The 16411-nt window shown below is 43.3% G+C and overlaps 1 protein-coding gene across 2 annotated transcripts in view; it reads left to right on the plus strand.

The window, feature by feature from the left end:
• The window catches only part of DMRT1 (doublesex and mab-3 related transcription factor 1), a 58702-nt gene that overhangs the window by 17008 nt on the left and 25283 nt on the right, over positions 1 to 16411 (plus strand). For both annotated transcript variants that reach the window (XM_064403688.1, XM_064403689.1), the window contains exon 3: positions 6842 to 7125. In XM_064403688.1, the coding sequence (XP_064259758.1) occupies positions 6842 to 7125 (284 nt within the window). The remainder of the gene's footprint in view (positions 1 to 6841; positions 7126 to 16411) is intronic.

Genomic DNA, 16411 nt, shown 5'->3' on the forward strand with positions numbered 1-16411 from the left:
AAAAGGTGGCAGAAGAGAGCAGCTGGGGTCTCATCTTCAGAGGCTGATGTTCCGGTTTAGCTTCTTGTTGCTGTCATGCTTCTTAAATTCCCACTGAGTGACTCCAGCCTTTTTCCTTTCCCTTCCTTCTGTTGCTAGAGGGATTTCTTTTCCTCTTCTTACTTGATCTAAAGCAGGGAGTGAGAATAGGGAAGATGTTAATTAGTAATATTTTGTACGGTATCACTATGCAAGGTACAAATAATAAATCACATGGTACATGCTTAGACAATTTATTGCTGGCTTTTGTATATGCTGTGACAAGTGCTTGAAAGGTCAAAAAAGCTTCCTTAACAAATTTGATAAGATAATGCAGTGAGCTGTAACATCATGAAGTCCTGGGGGCCATAGACCAGAATAGAAGAAATAATTATGCATGGTAATGGGTAATTACAGATAATGGCCTTTTTTGGGGGTGGCAGAAAATTACACAACCCCACAGCCTTGCCTGAAATGAACATTGTCTAGCACATTAACTTTATATCAAGTTAAAAGTTGAATGCTGGAACCAAAGATAATCCACAACTTCTAATGGGAAGAGAGCAGAAATACTCCTCTCAAAGATGGAGCATGCATGTGGGTTTTGTACCCTGGGAGGCAGCGTTTCTCAGCAGAAAGCAATAGTGCCAGCTTTCTTTGACATCTGAAATAGCTCTGTCATGATTGTGTGGTGGGAGAAACACATTGTACCAGAGTTTCTGATTATGATGTTAGGGAGTGATTTCACACTGGCCTTGTTCAAGGCTACTGTCCAACCTCAAAGCCAGATACGAATTGAACTAAACTAATGCATTGCACTACTTAATATTGCTAAACCAGCTAATAGGAGTGTGTCAATGCTTTATGTACTGAGCAAGGAGAAATTGTCAGATACAAGATTCTTTTGAGATATGAAGGCAGGTGTTTCCTGACCGAATAATTTTTTCTGTGTGTTTTAATGGTGTAGCTGTCCCTGCTGCAGAAGCTGGGTTGCAGGAAGTATTAAAAGTGGTGAAAACAGTCACTCTAAATTGAAAACTGCAGGAAATGTAAACTTACCACTAGTTCAGCTTGCTCACTGGGCAGTGCTTACCTGCTTGTTGAGTCACTATGTTATTCGAGTACTCCCAGTTCTGTATTTTCAACAGCGGAGCTGTGTATGTGCAGAGTCTCTGTAGGCATAGAAAAAATAATAAATGTGAACCATTGGTTTATATAAGAACACATGCCAGTAAATGGGGGCAGTGAAATTCTCATGATTGCCACAATGCATATGCCAATCCCTTTTCTGAAATTCCCAACTAATCCAGTCTAATGCCACATGACTAAATTGAACCATGCTACAGCATGCTCCCAGACATGGAAATGTGGCTCTGCTATCCTGATTTATAAAACAGTTGCTGGTGTGCACCTGTCACAAGTAAGGTGACTAATAATATCCCCCATATTTCTCTGTGGGTTCCCAATGGGCACTTTGGTGCTACCACCCTGTTTTACTTGCTCAAAAAGTCTAATAGTTGGGACTCTTATGTCATTTGACCTCATATCAGAGGCTTACCCGCACATACTTAAATTACCTTTGCCAGCACATAATAAGATGTAAAACTGGCCTTTAACAGTACCAGTAGGAATAGAAAATAGTCTATGCTTTTATGCAGCCTTTAAACTTCAGTGTTTTTACTTCTCAGTATATAACCTTAAAAATACATTTGCATCTGTGAGAAAGAGATGATGATGGAAATTCCTGTAAATCACCTGGTCTTTCTCCTTTCTTCTCCCAAATGATCTATATACTGGCCTCTGTGTTGATTTTGCCATGCATATCCGTAATTTGTGTAAATCACCATAGCTTTATTGAAGTAAATGGTCTGAGACTGGTTTACATTACCTAAGGACTGGACCAGTGTTTTTCACTGTGCTCTGCTAAGCAAAGGCAGGAGCCCATCATAGGTTACTGAATGTAAAAGATATATATGTGTAACTGACCCCTAGTACTCACCTTGTTTAAAAGAAAATACCAGCCACCCTGAAATGAATTACTGGTTAACTACTATTAATATGCCATAGAGTCGGAGAGTCGTCTACAACACTGAAAGATCCATACCAGTATTTATTGTGCATCATATTGATCTTCTATGAAACAGTGGGCCATATTTCAAACTGTGTACATAGTGCAAAAAGGTAGCATCAGTTCTCTATGGGACTTATTAAAGACGTAGAACTTAAGAGATCCAAGGGCACAGCTGCATGAAGAGGTACTGTTGTCTTTGCTGCAAAAGTGTTGCTCGTGGATGAAGAGCCTGTGATGGCCTACATAGTAGACTTGGTATTCTGAAATCTGAGTGAGAATTTAAACTGCTTTCTTTTTTTGTTACTGTTACTCTATTTTCTGTATATCCTTGTACAGGCTCAGTCCCATTCTTTATCATGTTGTGTTTGCAACTTCCGAAATATTAAATTTGTGTGTAACAGTGAGGGAAAGGCCCAGGTGCCCTTCCTACTTTTTCCGTCTGGAGAGTGAAGACAGCCAAGGCATAAGCCTAGCTCCTGCAGCAAAGCTCATATTTTTAAGTGCATGTGGAGGGGCAGAGTAGGAGCTTGACAGTGCAGTAGGGGTTACTTCTTGAGAGCTTTTCCTCTCAAAAATTTCACCCTGATATGCAGGTGTTGTAATGCTGCAAGCTTTAAGACAAGGGAGAATCCTCTTCTTGCCAGGAGAGCCATTCAAATGTATTGAATTTGGAAGAAAGAAAGAAATCTGCTGAAAGCTGCTTCTTTAACCTTGGTGTTCTCTGCTTGCTGGCAGAAAACAATCACAGTCACAGGCTGACAGCCTTCCTTGAGAAGAACACTTACTTGGTTGAGTGGCTGGAGGCATGGCTGTAGGAAGGTTCAGCCAGTAGGTAGGAGTCTACCCGTACAGGTATGGGCCAAGGACCAACCAGAGTTACCCCAGCTAGATAGTTATAGATGATGATTCCTACAGATCTGTCCTTCCACATTTAGAAGTGTGGTGTCTCGTTGGATTTAGGGAAAATTAACTATTCTGGCTGTATTTCCGATAGTGTCACAGGAGTCCTAGTTCTTCAAGGAGCTGGGAGTGTCTTTCCCTTCTTTTGAACTTTACCTTTCCCTTTGCTCCTATTTTTTGTTGTTAATCTGCTGGGCACATGTCTGTAGAGTGGCCCTGTGGCTCAGAATAGTTGTATGCCAGAGATGTTACAAGGACCATGGATTTCATAACTCTGGGTTTATAAGGGAAAAAAATGTCCCAGGTTGCTTATGCTTGGGGATTTATGCATATGGGTGCCTGAGCCAGCTCTGCAGACCAGCTTTGGACATAGCAGCTGATAGTAGTGTAAGGACTTGGAGCATGGAGTGATGGCTTAAAGAAAGCAGAGAACACTTCTGCTGCGTTTTAACAGCCCTGAACTCTGATTCACTGATGTGAATAAGAATCACATTCTGCAGCTACATAAAAGAAAATGCGGGACAAGTCAAGCCTTTTGCACTGCTGGTGCCAAATGATGGTAGCCCAAACCACAGATAGATAAAAGAAGGATTGAAAAGCTTTTTTTTTTTATCCTTCTCCTTAATACAGCAGAATACTGCCACTGCTGCTCTTCAGGAGGGAGCTGTACCACTAACAGCTGCCGGAATGTCACAGAAGCAGCAGGAATATCAGGAATGGTTGTGAGATTTGGTGGATAGCTATGGGTAGCTATCTGTTCCAGCCTAACCCATCTTGTCCCATCTTAGGAAGTGTAGCGCATAAGACCTTTCCAAAGGTTGCAACAAAACCTCTTACTTTCTCCCCCTCTTCCTTTTAGCTGCTGGCACCCAGGGTGACTGATCTCTCCTGTGTATTAGAGAATAAGAATCACAGAATAATTTAGATTGGAAAAGCCTTGTTAAGATAATTGAGTCCAGCCTTTTACCCATCACCACCTTGTCAACTTGACCACAGCACCTAGTGTCACATCCAGTCATTCCTTGATACCCTCCAGAAATGGTGATTTTACCACCTCTCTGAGCAGCCCATTCCAGTGCTTAACAACCTTTTCCACGGAGTTCTTTCTGATGTCCAGTATGAACCTCCATTGGCATTCTGCCACTTTGTACCCGGGGAAAGAGTCCAAACCCTACCTGGCTACAACCTACTTTGCGGTAGTTGTAGAGAGTGGTAAGGTCCCGCTGAGCCTCCCTTACTCCTGCTTGAACAACCCCAGTCACTCCTCATGGGACAAGTGTTGCAGAACCTTTCCCTACTCCTGTTCTTCTCTGGACATGCTCCAGCACCTCAGTGTCTTCCTTGGAGTAAGTGGCCCAGCTGAATACAGTGCTCACAAGGTGTGGCCTCACCAGCTCCAAGTACAGGGGACAATCCCTGCCCTGCTCCTGCTGGCCACACCATTGCTGGTCCAGGCCAGGATGCCATTGGCCTTCTTGGCCACCTGGGCCCTGCTGGCTCATGTTCAGCTGCTGTCAGCAGCACCCCCAGCTCCTTTTCCTGTGGCAGCTTTGCAGCCACTCTGCCCCAGCCTGTGGCACTGCCTGGGGTTGCTGTGACCCCAGGGCAGGAGCCAGCACTGGCCTTGTTGAACCTCACACCACTGGCCTTGGCCCATGGATCCAGCCTGTCCAGATCCCTCTGCAGAGCCTTCCTGCCCTCCAGCAGATCAGAACTCCTGCTTGACTTAGTGTTGTCTGTGAACTGACTGAAGATAATCTTGATCCTCTCATCCGGATCATGCAGGTGTAAAAATACCTCATCTTCCTGGTGCTAGTATTTTTAATAGGGAGTAGTAGCCCTTCTAATGATGCATTGTAAATTGCAAGACACTGCAGAGATTTTAGAAGAAATTGTGCATTTGTGCAACATAATATAGCCTTGTGAGAAGTTCAGCAGGTGACTGCCTTGCATGTCTCTGTCATCTGAAATCTATATCCCAGCAAGGAATGTGTTGGAGGATTTTAGTTTTGCCTTCTATGTTGCAACATTTAAAGCAGAGCAATTGGAATGCAGCTTTATTTGAGAGGTAAATTTAGGGAGGGGAGTCAAGCTTGCGCTGTGTCTGTGGTCTAAGTTCTGATTTTATCAGATGCAGACAAAAGGATCTATGAGTCTTGCCTAGAAGCAGAATAATAACAATTTAAAAAATTATAGAAATGAAAGTACAGAAACTGTGAAAAGTCTTCTGTGGCATTGGAGGCACTTCTGTTTTGTGTGGAAATTTGAGAAATACTCCAGATAAACAAGGCCAGCTAACATGGGTCTGCAGAAAAATCAGGTGCAGGAGGCATAAAACAGTCATTGCTAATAAATAGTTCATTGGTGTCAACAGAATGGCAGCAAGAACTGAATGGGGGCACTGTGTAATTTAGTGATCTGGAAGGAGATGATCCATGATTGCAGAAAGCTTTTATTATAGCTGAAGAAGTGAAACACAATTGTATTGTAAATAGCAATAATGGGTAAAACTGATGATTGATCTAATATGCAGCTAATACACAGGACTGTGGATGTTGTTACTATGACACTGAGAGGCTGTTCCACAGGTAAGTAACCAAGATACCAGGTACATCAAGAGAAAGATCCAGAACAAACTAGACCTGCCCAAAATGTCTCTTAGGGCTGTTATTTCCTATGTGCCTGTTGCCCATGCTGCTTCATGTCCATACCAATAACTCTTGGGAGTTCATCTGTATGCTTTAAACCACATAGTTTTCTTCTCTACAAAACAGTTGGACAACATCATGGGGAGAAGAGTAGCTTCTTACAAAGAACTGGTACAAGGCAGGGTCACAGACATGAAAACTAGAGCCAGATATGGAGGGATCTGGATGTTTCCTTTTTTTCCCTTGTAAAAGTGCATATAAGATTGTGGCAGTTTTTTGTTGTGTCTGGCTTGGCAATGTAACTGATGCCAAGAGAGAGAGCTTGGGTATGCAGTAGTACCAACAAGCACCTTCTATTTTTCAAGCTTGCAAGTACTGCAAGGCCCTGGTTGACAGTGTAGTGGGGAAATCATGGCTTCTCATTGTCTGAGAAGCATCCCCGTCTTCGGAATGACAGGGAGGCATACCTTGCCTGTGGGGAGTGCAGCCAGCTAACCCCTGATCTGGAGGCAGTCCAGAGTGGATGCAGCAAGTCACAAGCAATACTTTTCTCCTCCTCCTCTTCCTCCTCTTTTGCCAGTGGTTGGGGGATCTTGTTCTGCTCTGTGATTTTCTAGGTATGGGAGCTAAATTTGGGTATGAAGGCTCGGCAAGGATTGAGGACAATACTGCTCACAGGTAGCATGTGGGTTCCTTGGACACCTTGGCTATTCCTGTAGTATTTTGCCCACTGAAACTTCTCTTGCCTTGTGGCTGTTTGCCCTTCCTAGAGGCATGTTCAGAAGGTGTCCTCTCACCTTGAGGACACTGGCTGGGAGGAGTCATTCTGTAGCATTCTGTAGATCCTCTCTGCTTCTAGAGAGTTACAAGAGACTTGGCACACTGTTACAGCTTAAAAAGTTGTAGGGGACTGCAAAGTTAGGCGATGTAAATCATTGTCCCCACCATTGACACTGATTGAAGATTCAGAGCATTGTCTTAACCTGCAGTTGGTTTTGTCTGCTGGTTTGCAGTCTGTGGTGTGTGTAGGTGGCATCGTGGACTGTGAGTAGTTGTTGGTCCGCTTGAGTTTCCACCGAACACTCAGCCATGTTTAGCTTTCAGCTCCTACTTCTTCTTATTTACCACTCTCTCTCCAGCCTTTGGGAGGAGTAGTAGCTCATTAGAAGGTGAAACATAATGTTCTTTTTTTTTTCTTTTCCAGAGGGACGGATGCTCATTCAGGACATCCCTTCCATCCCCAGCAGAGGGCACTTGGAGAGCACATCTGAGTTGGTTGTGGACTCCGCCTACTACAGCAGTTTTTACCAGCCTTCTCTGTATCCTTGTTATAACAACCTGTACAACTACTCCCAGTACCAGATGGCAGTGGCCAGTGAGCCTTCCTCAAGTGAGACAGGGGGTACAATTGTAGGGTCAGCCATGAAGAACAGCCTTCGAAGTCTCCCAGCAACATACATGCCGAGCCAGTCAGGAAAACAGTGGCAGGTATGATCTCCGCCTTGCTGGTTTCATGGCTGTGCAAAACCAGAATCATATTCCGGGATGGCATTAGGACCTGTTTTAAGAAAGTCAGACAAAAATGGGTGGTTGCAATGCAGCATAACGAAAGTAATTACATAGTTGGATATTAATAATGGTATGGATATATTGCCACAAGCACAAACGGTACAAACTTGATTTTATCTTCTATGTGACAGTACATTATGAATTGTGTTCCAGAAAAAAGAGTCCAACTCAATTGCCCAGCATAACATCTTGGGAGTCTAAGGTGTAATTTCTGGGAGGCTTTGCTCTTCAGAAGCATGGGTTTTTCCATGTTTCACATCCAAGGTGCCAAAGTGACCTGGGAGATAGGCTGTTGTCCAGTGGTTTGATTGCAGTCTATTGAATGTGACGTGGCATATTGCTAGTTATGTGTTCTGGCAATGGCAGCTCCAGAGCTTGTGATTTTTACACATGTAGTTCAGGTTTCAGGCAGTACCTGAGAGGTTCAAACCAGAGCTCTATGTACTTTGTTAGGACAAAAAGCAAATCAAGCCCTCTCACTCTAGGACTTGATAATTGTAGCCTCCAATTCAGTATCAGGCAGAAACTGGAAAAGGGAAAATCTGCTAATATGGGGGATTCTTGGCAAAGTGGAAACATTTCAGTGACTCTGGGACTGTTTGGTTTTGGACAGAGATGCTTTTTCTGTCTGAGACTGAACTGGTAAGGCTGTACCCTCTGCGTCTGTGTATGCCTGTGTCCCTTGTGTAAGGACAGGAGAGGGCAGACCTCTTCTGTGGAGCATCAAGACAGGGCAGGCTGCTTCTGCAAAGGCTGTGTTGTGAAACCACTCAACAGTGAAATGTCCACCGAAACCTCCTTGTGTAAGTGAACAGATAGGTCATCCTGTTTGCTGACAGGGAGTTTCTCTAGCCAGGTCTTTCTGGCACAGGGACCAGCTCTGAAAGGGCATTTTAATTTTTGATACCAGGGAGCTGAAACTAATGCCAGAGTGATTGCAATTACTGTAGCACTTGCCACTATTCCGCGTCCCTTTTTCTGCTGTGAGTTCAGCAGTAGGGGATAAAGAGCTATCTCCCGTCCTTCTGCAGTGCAAGTCCATGCCATAAGAGCTTTCTTCTCTTAGTGTGTTGATACATGAAGGTACACCTTTCCAGTTGGTGGCATCCTCTCCAGCTGATGAGTTCAATCACCAGGCCAAGGGAAAAATTAGTCAAGGCGACTTACAGGATTTTGTGCATGGTAATGGGGTGAGGTGAGAAGTGCTTTTTCAACTTTTTCATTTTGGTTGATTGGGTTAGCCTGGTATAGCAGAGTATTTCATATAGAAGGTTACTTCTCAAGCATCTGCAGGACTTGGCTTGCTGATGCATGGAGACACACAACACAACAATCACAACACAAACGAAGGGTGGCAACATTTGCCTTGTGAAAATAACGTTCTTGCAGGTTGCTAGTCCCACACTTCACCTAGCACATGGTGTTCGAGGAAGAGTTACGTGAGTATCTTAAAACATGTTAAACCTTAGAATGAAGATGTAGTGTCTCCACAGTTGTGTTGTCAGGTACTGTAATGTATATAGAAAGCCTTGGCTTAGAAAGTCTGTGTCTCACTTGCGAGATCACCTGCTGCTTGTGGAACCTTTGACACCCCTTAAAGAAATTAAAACAACTGTGTGGTTTCCGTAATTCTTCTCTTCAGGCCCTACAGAAACTAACTTCTGCTTAAGTGCCATTCAAATTAGTGAGATGTTGAAGAGGTAAGTAAGGAAAAAACTACATGGTTTAAGTCAAAAAGGACGGTTTTCTTTCCACCTTTGAGTAGGCTCAAAGCTGTGAATGTCTCTTGTGGGATATGCCACATTATTCCATTCACCTTTATGTGAATTTAATTGTCTACCACATCTAAGATTTTAATTTTTCCAGAGCAGACCTTTGGGATCCCTCAGTGCTGTTTTAGTTGCATGTCCAGGCAGTGAGAATAAAGGTGCTGCTTTTTGCCTGCAGAATTGATGTCTCCCCAGCTTCTAAATGTCCTGAAACCAGGATCAACTTCTTCCCTGCCGCAGGGCAGGGTGTAGTTCAAGGTCAATGTTTTGTAACTTAAAAGCTGTTTTTCAGACTGATCTACAAATAGGATAGTTATTGCTGGAAGAGTTCTGCGTCTTGGAGTTTGCGTACTCTTAAAACAGCATAAAATTGCACAAATAATGATAAGTTTTAGTGAGAGGCTAGAAAACATTTGATGGCAGTGGGTACAGTGATGCTGAGGTTGTAAAACCCTGTGTGGCACTGAAGATGGTTTATTTTTAGAGGAATAAGGTCTCAATTGCTGCACGTGGTTTTACATAAATTCTGCGTACGCGGGTTACCAGCAAGGGAACATCACAGAAATAGAAATAAATGGAGTATGAATAACTAATGAGCTTTTCTGTCAAGCGCAGTAAGGAATTAAAGGAGAGTTTCATTCAAAGCATGATCCTCAAAGAGGAATCAGACCTTGCTTACATTCAGGAGGTTTGGCTGGCAAACCTGTGTGTGCTTACCCTCCTCAGAGAAACACATAGCTGTTACCTACACTGGGACTTCTGCTGGGCTGCTTGTACTGACTGAATTTATTTTTTACATGTACAGGCTTTATTAAACCAGACTCCAGTACAAGTGCTTTTTCTTGCCTAACTTCTATGGCTGTTAACTGTTTTGATCTGTTAACTGTTTTTTCTTTGCCAGAATCATAGCTCAGCAGTGCCTGCTGTAACCAAATTAGGTTACAGCAGGCAGCTTGCTAAGGTGTGAGCTCACAGGAGGGTTTCTTTTATGGTAGAAGTCACTGTGCTCACTGGAAGGTAGTCTAGTATAAGCTGGGTAGACAAGATACCTGGCTTTTCCAGGCTCACTTGGTGAAGGCTCACAGATCCTAGATTAACTTCAACCACACAGGGAGAATTGCATATTTAACTTCTGGATTAAGACAAGGCCTTGAGCAGCCCAGCTGTCTGCTGTTTCAGAATTTAGGGAGCAAGAGAGAATAGCCAGGGAGGAAACATGTGAGTGTGTGTGGGATGAAATGAGGATTAATGCATCATTGAGCATTGGCAAATAAACTGAATCACTGAATCTTTAATGTAGATTAATGTCAGATTTCATTAGTCTTTGTTCTTTGCAGAGGCTGGCATGCTCGAGTGGATTCATAAAGGTGCAAATATTTTATGTATTTCTCTGTAGGTTTTCCTCATCTATATACAGTCACACCAGAAGTTGTATCCATCACGATTTGATAAGCATAATGAAGATTATTGTTTTGGTTGACTCTCCTTTGGTCATTTATATTCTGCTGCTCCTTCCAGCGCTAAGGCAGATAATCACATATGTCTAGTGTTGCACCTGAGGAAGAGACAAGCCTAGGTTGGTAGGAAATGTAGCAGATTTGGTGGTTACTGTACCTCTCCTTTTCCTCCAGTCCTGTGTCAGCATCTAGACTCTCCCTTGAAGCTCTTATAGTTGCTTTTTACAATGGGAATTTGTGTGCATTCCATCCAATTCCATCTAACTAACAGTAAAATCAGTTTGCCAACATCAGTACTGCATGTCAGAGGGGGATGGTGTACTTGAAAGTTGGTGCTTCTGAAACTTCTCTCACTGCAATGGGAAAATATGGGGTGATTGCAGTCTTTTCTATCACAGCAAAAGTAAAGCCTTGTTGGACGTATCTGAATCAGACTTGATTTTCAAAGCTGACAAACTGCTGCCAACAGTGATCCACAACACAAGTCTAATCTGGAGTCGTTGTGAGTCAACATCATCCCCCAAAAATGTTAAAACTTCTGGTTCATACAGCTAAACTGTTAAAAATTGGCAAGATGCAGAATGTGCCCCCACACCTTGGGACCGGTGGCTGCTTTTTCTTTGGTATTCTGGTAGCTCCAGGAATCCTGCTCCTGGGAAAGGTTAAGGCTGGTGGACATTTGAGACACATTTCAGAACTTCAGCTTCCTTTTCCTTTTCCTTTCCTTCCCAGAACTTCCCTTCCCATTGTTGGCAAACCAGTGTTCTCATTTTCAGAATCTCAACTTTTTTTCTTCTTTCCTTACACCAGTTTAGAACAAAAATAACTTGTGAGAAATTTTGACTTGCTTTCTAGCAAGTGGGATTTACATATACCATCTGTAAAGTATTTAGTATTGCTGATGTAGGAAACTGATTTTTAAGGATTTCTTAGAAGTAGCAAAGATTTCATAGAAGTACTAAACTTGGAAAAATTCTCTTTTACTAAATACAGAAGAATGTGGCTGTGACAGGACAGCTGGGAAGTTGAAGAATAGCCACTTGCTAGTAAAAAAAAGATGTCTCTTTTCAGCTTCTTCCACCTACTTCTGTTTTCTGGCCCAGGTTTTCCTCCAAAAAGCCTGTCTCTCATAGAAATTGCAGTCTTACTCTCCAGAAGTCAGTGTGAAATGTGTGCATGTGTGTGTAAATATATACACATTGTGCAAGTCACCCAAGACAGTCCCAATTTTATGTGTAAGCAGTGAATTATGTACTGTATTCATAACATACCCTTCACACTACAGATTTATGCTAAAAGTATCCTAATGTTTCTGACAGCTCATGTGTGACATGAATGCAATCCATATTTCTTGGAGGAGCTAATCTAAGTGGTTTATTTTCCAATACTGCTGATAGGGCTATATCTCTAGGTGTCACTGCAGTTGAGATTCTGATGGTAACATATTGTTTATGGGTCACTGCCTTTGTCTAAAAGAATAGGTTGGAACAGAATAGCAAAGGTTAATTAAGTTTGTCTATCAAGGAGGGACAGATATAGATGTGTCTTGTATTTTCTGTGCTAGAATCAAAGTAAGTCAAGGCAGGGTATCATAGACTCATTTTTTCTTTTTTCTGGAAAACATGCTTAGCTGGTTTTAGGAATGAAACACCTTGGGCAGTATGAGTGCAACAGTAGTTGTGAGTGGTCAGCACATGAGAAGTAACATTGCAAGGTGGAACAGTAGCAGCAAACCTGGTTTATAACTGCAGAAACTGAGGCAGGGAAGTGTCAAATAACTTGCCACAGTCACACAGCTCACAGATGACAGGGGAGATTACTGATGCCTGAATTTCCATTTCATTGCCCAGTGGCAACGAAACCAACCTGTGAATTCTGTTGTTTGCAAGCAGTGACACAAATGCAATTTTATGCCCACTAAAATTGACTTTAAGATCAAGACAGAAGGAGGAGACCATGTTAAACTTTCAATTTTCTCTGATATTTCCATAATTACTGAGATTTGTAAGTTGCTGCTGAGTCATGGGCAAAATAAAAGGGTGGAAATCCTGGGTAAAGTGATTTGGCCCAGATCATGTGGCACACCAGTGGCAGAGCTGAAGGATTGCACTGTGTTGCTTATACATTTTTGCAGGCTTTGTCACCCAGGAATAGCATCCATGGCCTCATCCTGTTTGTCTTTCTTGGAAACAAGCTCCATAGTTGGGATCAGCTGCAAAGCGTGAAGATAACACTGGCTGGCACACAAAGAGGTTGTGTCTGGCAGCTTCTGCAAATAAAAGAATTACATAGGTGGTGTTTTGCTAAACAAATATCTGGGAAGAGCAGAATAAGTTTCTAATCTCTGAGGCTAGAGAGATGAGTCACCACTTGGTGCCTGCTTTGACACCTTCCTGTTTCTGGTTTGGCCACCTTCTCTCCTCAGCTCTTTTTCTATGAAGAAGATATGTAGAAATTATGCAGATGCTACCAGAAGCTTGGGAAGAGGCACTGGGCTTTATGTGCTCTTCCACCAGCTGTTGAGAAAGGCTTTTTACAGGAATGGTCTGATGCAAGAGCATTTTCCTCATGTTTTCCCTGGATTTTGCTATGTATGCTGTCACTGTTGGACATAGCTGGAGGGCTGCACTGACCATTTTGCTCAGTGATGACCAAGTCCTGTTTCCAGCTTATCTGTGCAAGGGCAAACTGTAGCTGCCTCTCAGTTCCTCACAGTGGCTTTTCAAGGCACAGGGAAAGAATTGCCAATGCACTCGTGGCCTTCCAATCAGACCATATTTATTTGTTCATGAATTGTAAGCATCTCACCATTGCTTGCAGTATATCTTTTAAAACATTACTGAGTGTGTGCTGTGTTGTACAATTTAGGGGAACCTGTAAATGTTGCATAGGCCAACTCTGCTGCTGTGATGATATGTGTCTCCCACTAAAGTCTGTGAGCTGCTTGGTGAATGCTGCAGCTGGAGCAGAGCACAAGCACTGTGTGGCTGGAAGGGAAGCAACTTAGGAGCTCAGGATGCTCTCTGCAGAGACTAATGCATGCTTTTCCCTTCCACAGCTCTTGCTCACCTAAAATATGCCTTGTTCTTTTGGCATGTAGCCTTGCAGTGATACAAACCAGAGTGGTTTGTGGGATTGTCCCAGCTCATTCCTGTCTCAGCTGTGTTGTAGGGATGGAAGGGGCAAGGGAGGCAGGAAACACCAGAAGGCCAGGCATTCTCCTCCTGTGATCCATGCATGACCCCAGCATTCCCCCTGGACAGAACTAGCGCAGGATCCCAAACCTGGTACCTGACTAGCATTTTGAAAGCTGAACTGCCCCAGGATGAAAATAATCTGAATATTCAAAGGTCTCCCCAAGGCTGTCTTGATCTCCTTTCTTGGCCCCCAAAAACCTGCAAGGATTCCACAGAGCTGCAGGAGTTAATACAGACCAAATGTCCCTTCTCATGAGATACAGGTCTTTTATGCCCCCTTTTTAATGCAGCACTAAGGTCAAGAATTTTTACAACTGGTTGGTTTTTTTATTGTTACTGTAAAATAAGATTGCTAAGCACTGTAAAAAGGAAACCTTACAGTTCAGATTTACTGTGGTGTAGATTCTAAATAGTTTGATAAAAGAAAAAGGCTTTTGGATTTTCTTCAGTGGTTACATGGCATATTCTTTGCAGAGCCAAGCCTCTGGGTGTTGGTCAAACTGTGGTTCATAGACTTGGTGTGGGTAATAAGATTATAAAACATGTCTCTTGCTAGTCAGCTACCACACACTAATAATAATAGTAGTAGTAATTCATTGCATCTAGGGATTTTAGGTGAGTTGTTTTTTTAAGAAATTGAGAAAACCCCTAAAAAAAGTGTTGAAAGGAGGTGGATCACTGCATCCACTCTACAGGGAGGGGAAATGTGCGCATGATTGAGTTTGTGCCAGGGAGTGATCCCTCCATTTTGCTACAGCTGACATAATCTGTCTCCTGCAGGCAGCCTTTTCTTGGTTGTATGTGTGCACACATGGCCTTGCGTAAGGGGGAGAAGAGGAGATGTGAGGTCTGTGGATGCTGCCCTGCCCCACCAAGGAAAGGAAAACTGTGTGCAACACAGCAGACAGAGAATAGTTGCCTAACTTTTTTTTCCCCAGTACTTCCAGAGCTGGTGAGTTTTGCAAGTGTGCAGATTCAAAATGCCCTTTGGACTGTGCTTTTGGGCAGTTTGTATTGCACAGAGGCACTGTTTTGTTGAGGGAGTCTTGTTTCCAAAAAGGAGAGTGCCCTTTGTCAGAAGTGAAGCAATGTCAGTGGTTGAGTTCAGACTTCCTCAGGATGACTCATTAAATTTTTGAAGAGCAATTTACTGTTTACTCTGGATGAAAATTCAGTGTATGTTGAACTTTTTCTGCATGCGAAGGTAGAAAAACAAAAATTTTAAGTATTGCTTTAATTTATAAGAGAAAAGCTCTTAACTTTCACAGGCTAAAAGCAAGTCCCTCAGTACATGTGTAAGTATATGCAAGGGTGCTGCTGTCAGAAATCAGGCAGAAGTGCACTTTGCTTCCTGTAAATAGCCACCATTCTCTCTCTGTATACCTAATCTCACTAAAAACATGCCTCAGAGAGCACCAACAGGATTTTATGTGGCTTGCGCCCCATTATTTGCAGCTAAGCATATGAAAATGAATATGGCATTCTTACAGGGAATTCCCCTTGGAAAACAAGGGGTGACTGCATTGTGGAGTGGTTCTGGGAGGTGCTGGTGGCTCCTACTGCTAGGACCAGATGCTGTAGGTGTGCTGGCTTGGGGCACCCGTCTGGGACAGCAGGTGTGTGCCCAGCCTCCCCTGCTCCCTGGCTCTGAGCTTTGCAGCCTGGGAAGGGCTGGGGGGCAGGGCTCCAGGGACCCAAGGGAGCCACAGTGGAGCAGGCAGACCAGAGGTGGGACCTAGCTGAAAAGGCTGTCAGGCATGTCTGCTTACAGACGTTGTGTAATCGCATAGCTGGATGTGCATTATTGTTGGCACTGCTACTATCATAACCAGTGCAAAACTTTGACAGTTTGTCTCTGCCTAGAAGCTTTCCATCTTTCAGTCACTCATATCCCAGCATACTTAGAGAAACCAGCTAGTCTTACCTTTCCTGTTGAGAATGTTAATTCTGTTAATCTTGTTTTGGCAGCATTTTTGGAGCACGGAGGCCATGTTGCATTTAGGGCTTTGTAACAAATAATAGTAAGTTGTTAGTTCTTTCATAAAACACAAATTTAAGAAAGCATTACCACACCTCTGAGGAGATCAGTTTGGATGATATCAGGGCATTGGAGTAGAAAAAACTTTGATTTCTGAGTGTTGCCACTTTGCTGCAATCTGTAGAAGGGAAAAGGGATATCCGATTGATGCTGTGATGACATGGCAGACCTGCTGGCTGGTGTCCAGTTGTGGCTTCGCAACCAGCTTCTTGTGTCTAAACACAGCTTGGTTTTTGTTCAGTAAAAGAAAATATTTTTCCCATCTTACGGTATTGTAAGAAAAACAGTGTGCTTGTGTTCGGGTGTGTCACTGCTCAATGCCATGGAGCACATCTTGTGAGAATCGATTGATAGGACTATCCTCCTTAGCCACTCAGTCAGGTCCCTGGCAGAGCAGTTATCAGCAGTCTGAGATGGGTTAGTCTTTGAAGAGGTGTAGAAGCTGGATGGACACTTCACTTCTGACACTGGTCAGGTGTATACACTTGCATGTGCCATAAGCTGGGGACTTGGCAGGAAGCTGCTTGCAGTGAAGGATACTTGCTTGTGTGCCAGATGCATCTCTATCTGGAGTAAGGTAAAACAGCCATAGGTGTGCTGCTGCTGCTGCTGCTGGGTCACATCTCACACCACACCATCTGTAGCTGGTCAATGTGGGCAGACTGTGAAGCCACCCAATCAAAAACCCAAGGCTAGCATGTCAGAATTTCACTTCCCATGCACCCACTGTGACCTCCTTCAAAG

The sequence above is a fragment of the Passer domesticus genome, chromosome Z, assembly GCF_036417665.1.
Source record: "Passer domesticus isolate bPasDom1 chromosome Z, bPasDom1.hap1, whole genome shotgun sequence".
Taxonomy (NCBI): domain Eukaryota; kingdom Metazoa; phylum Chordata; class Aves; order Passeriformes; family Passeridae; genus Passer; species Passer domesticus.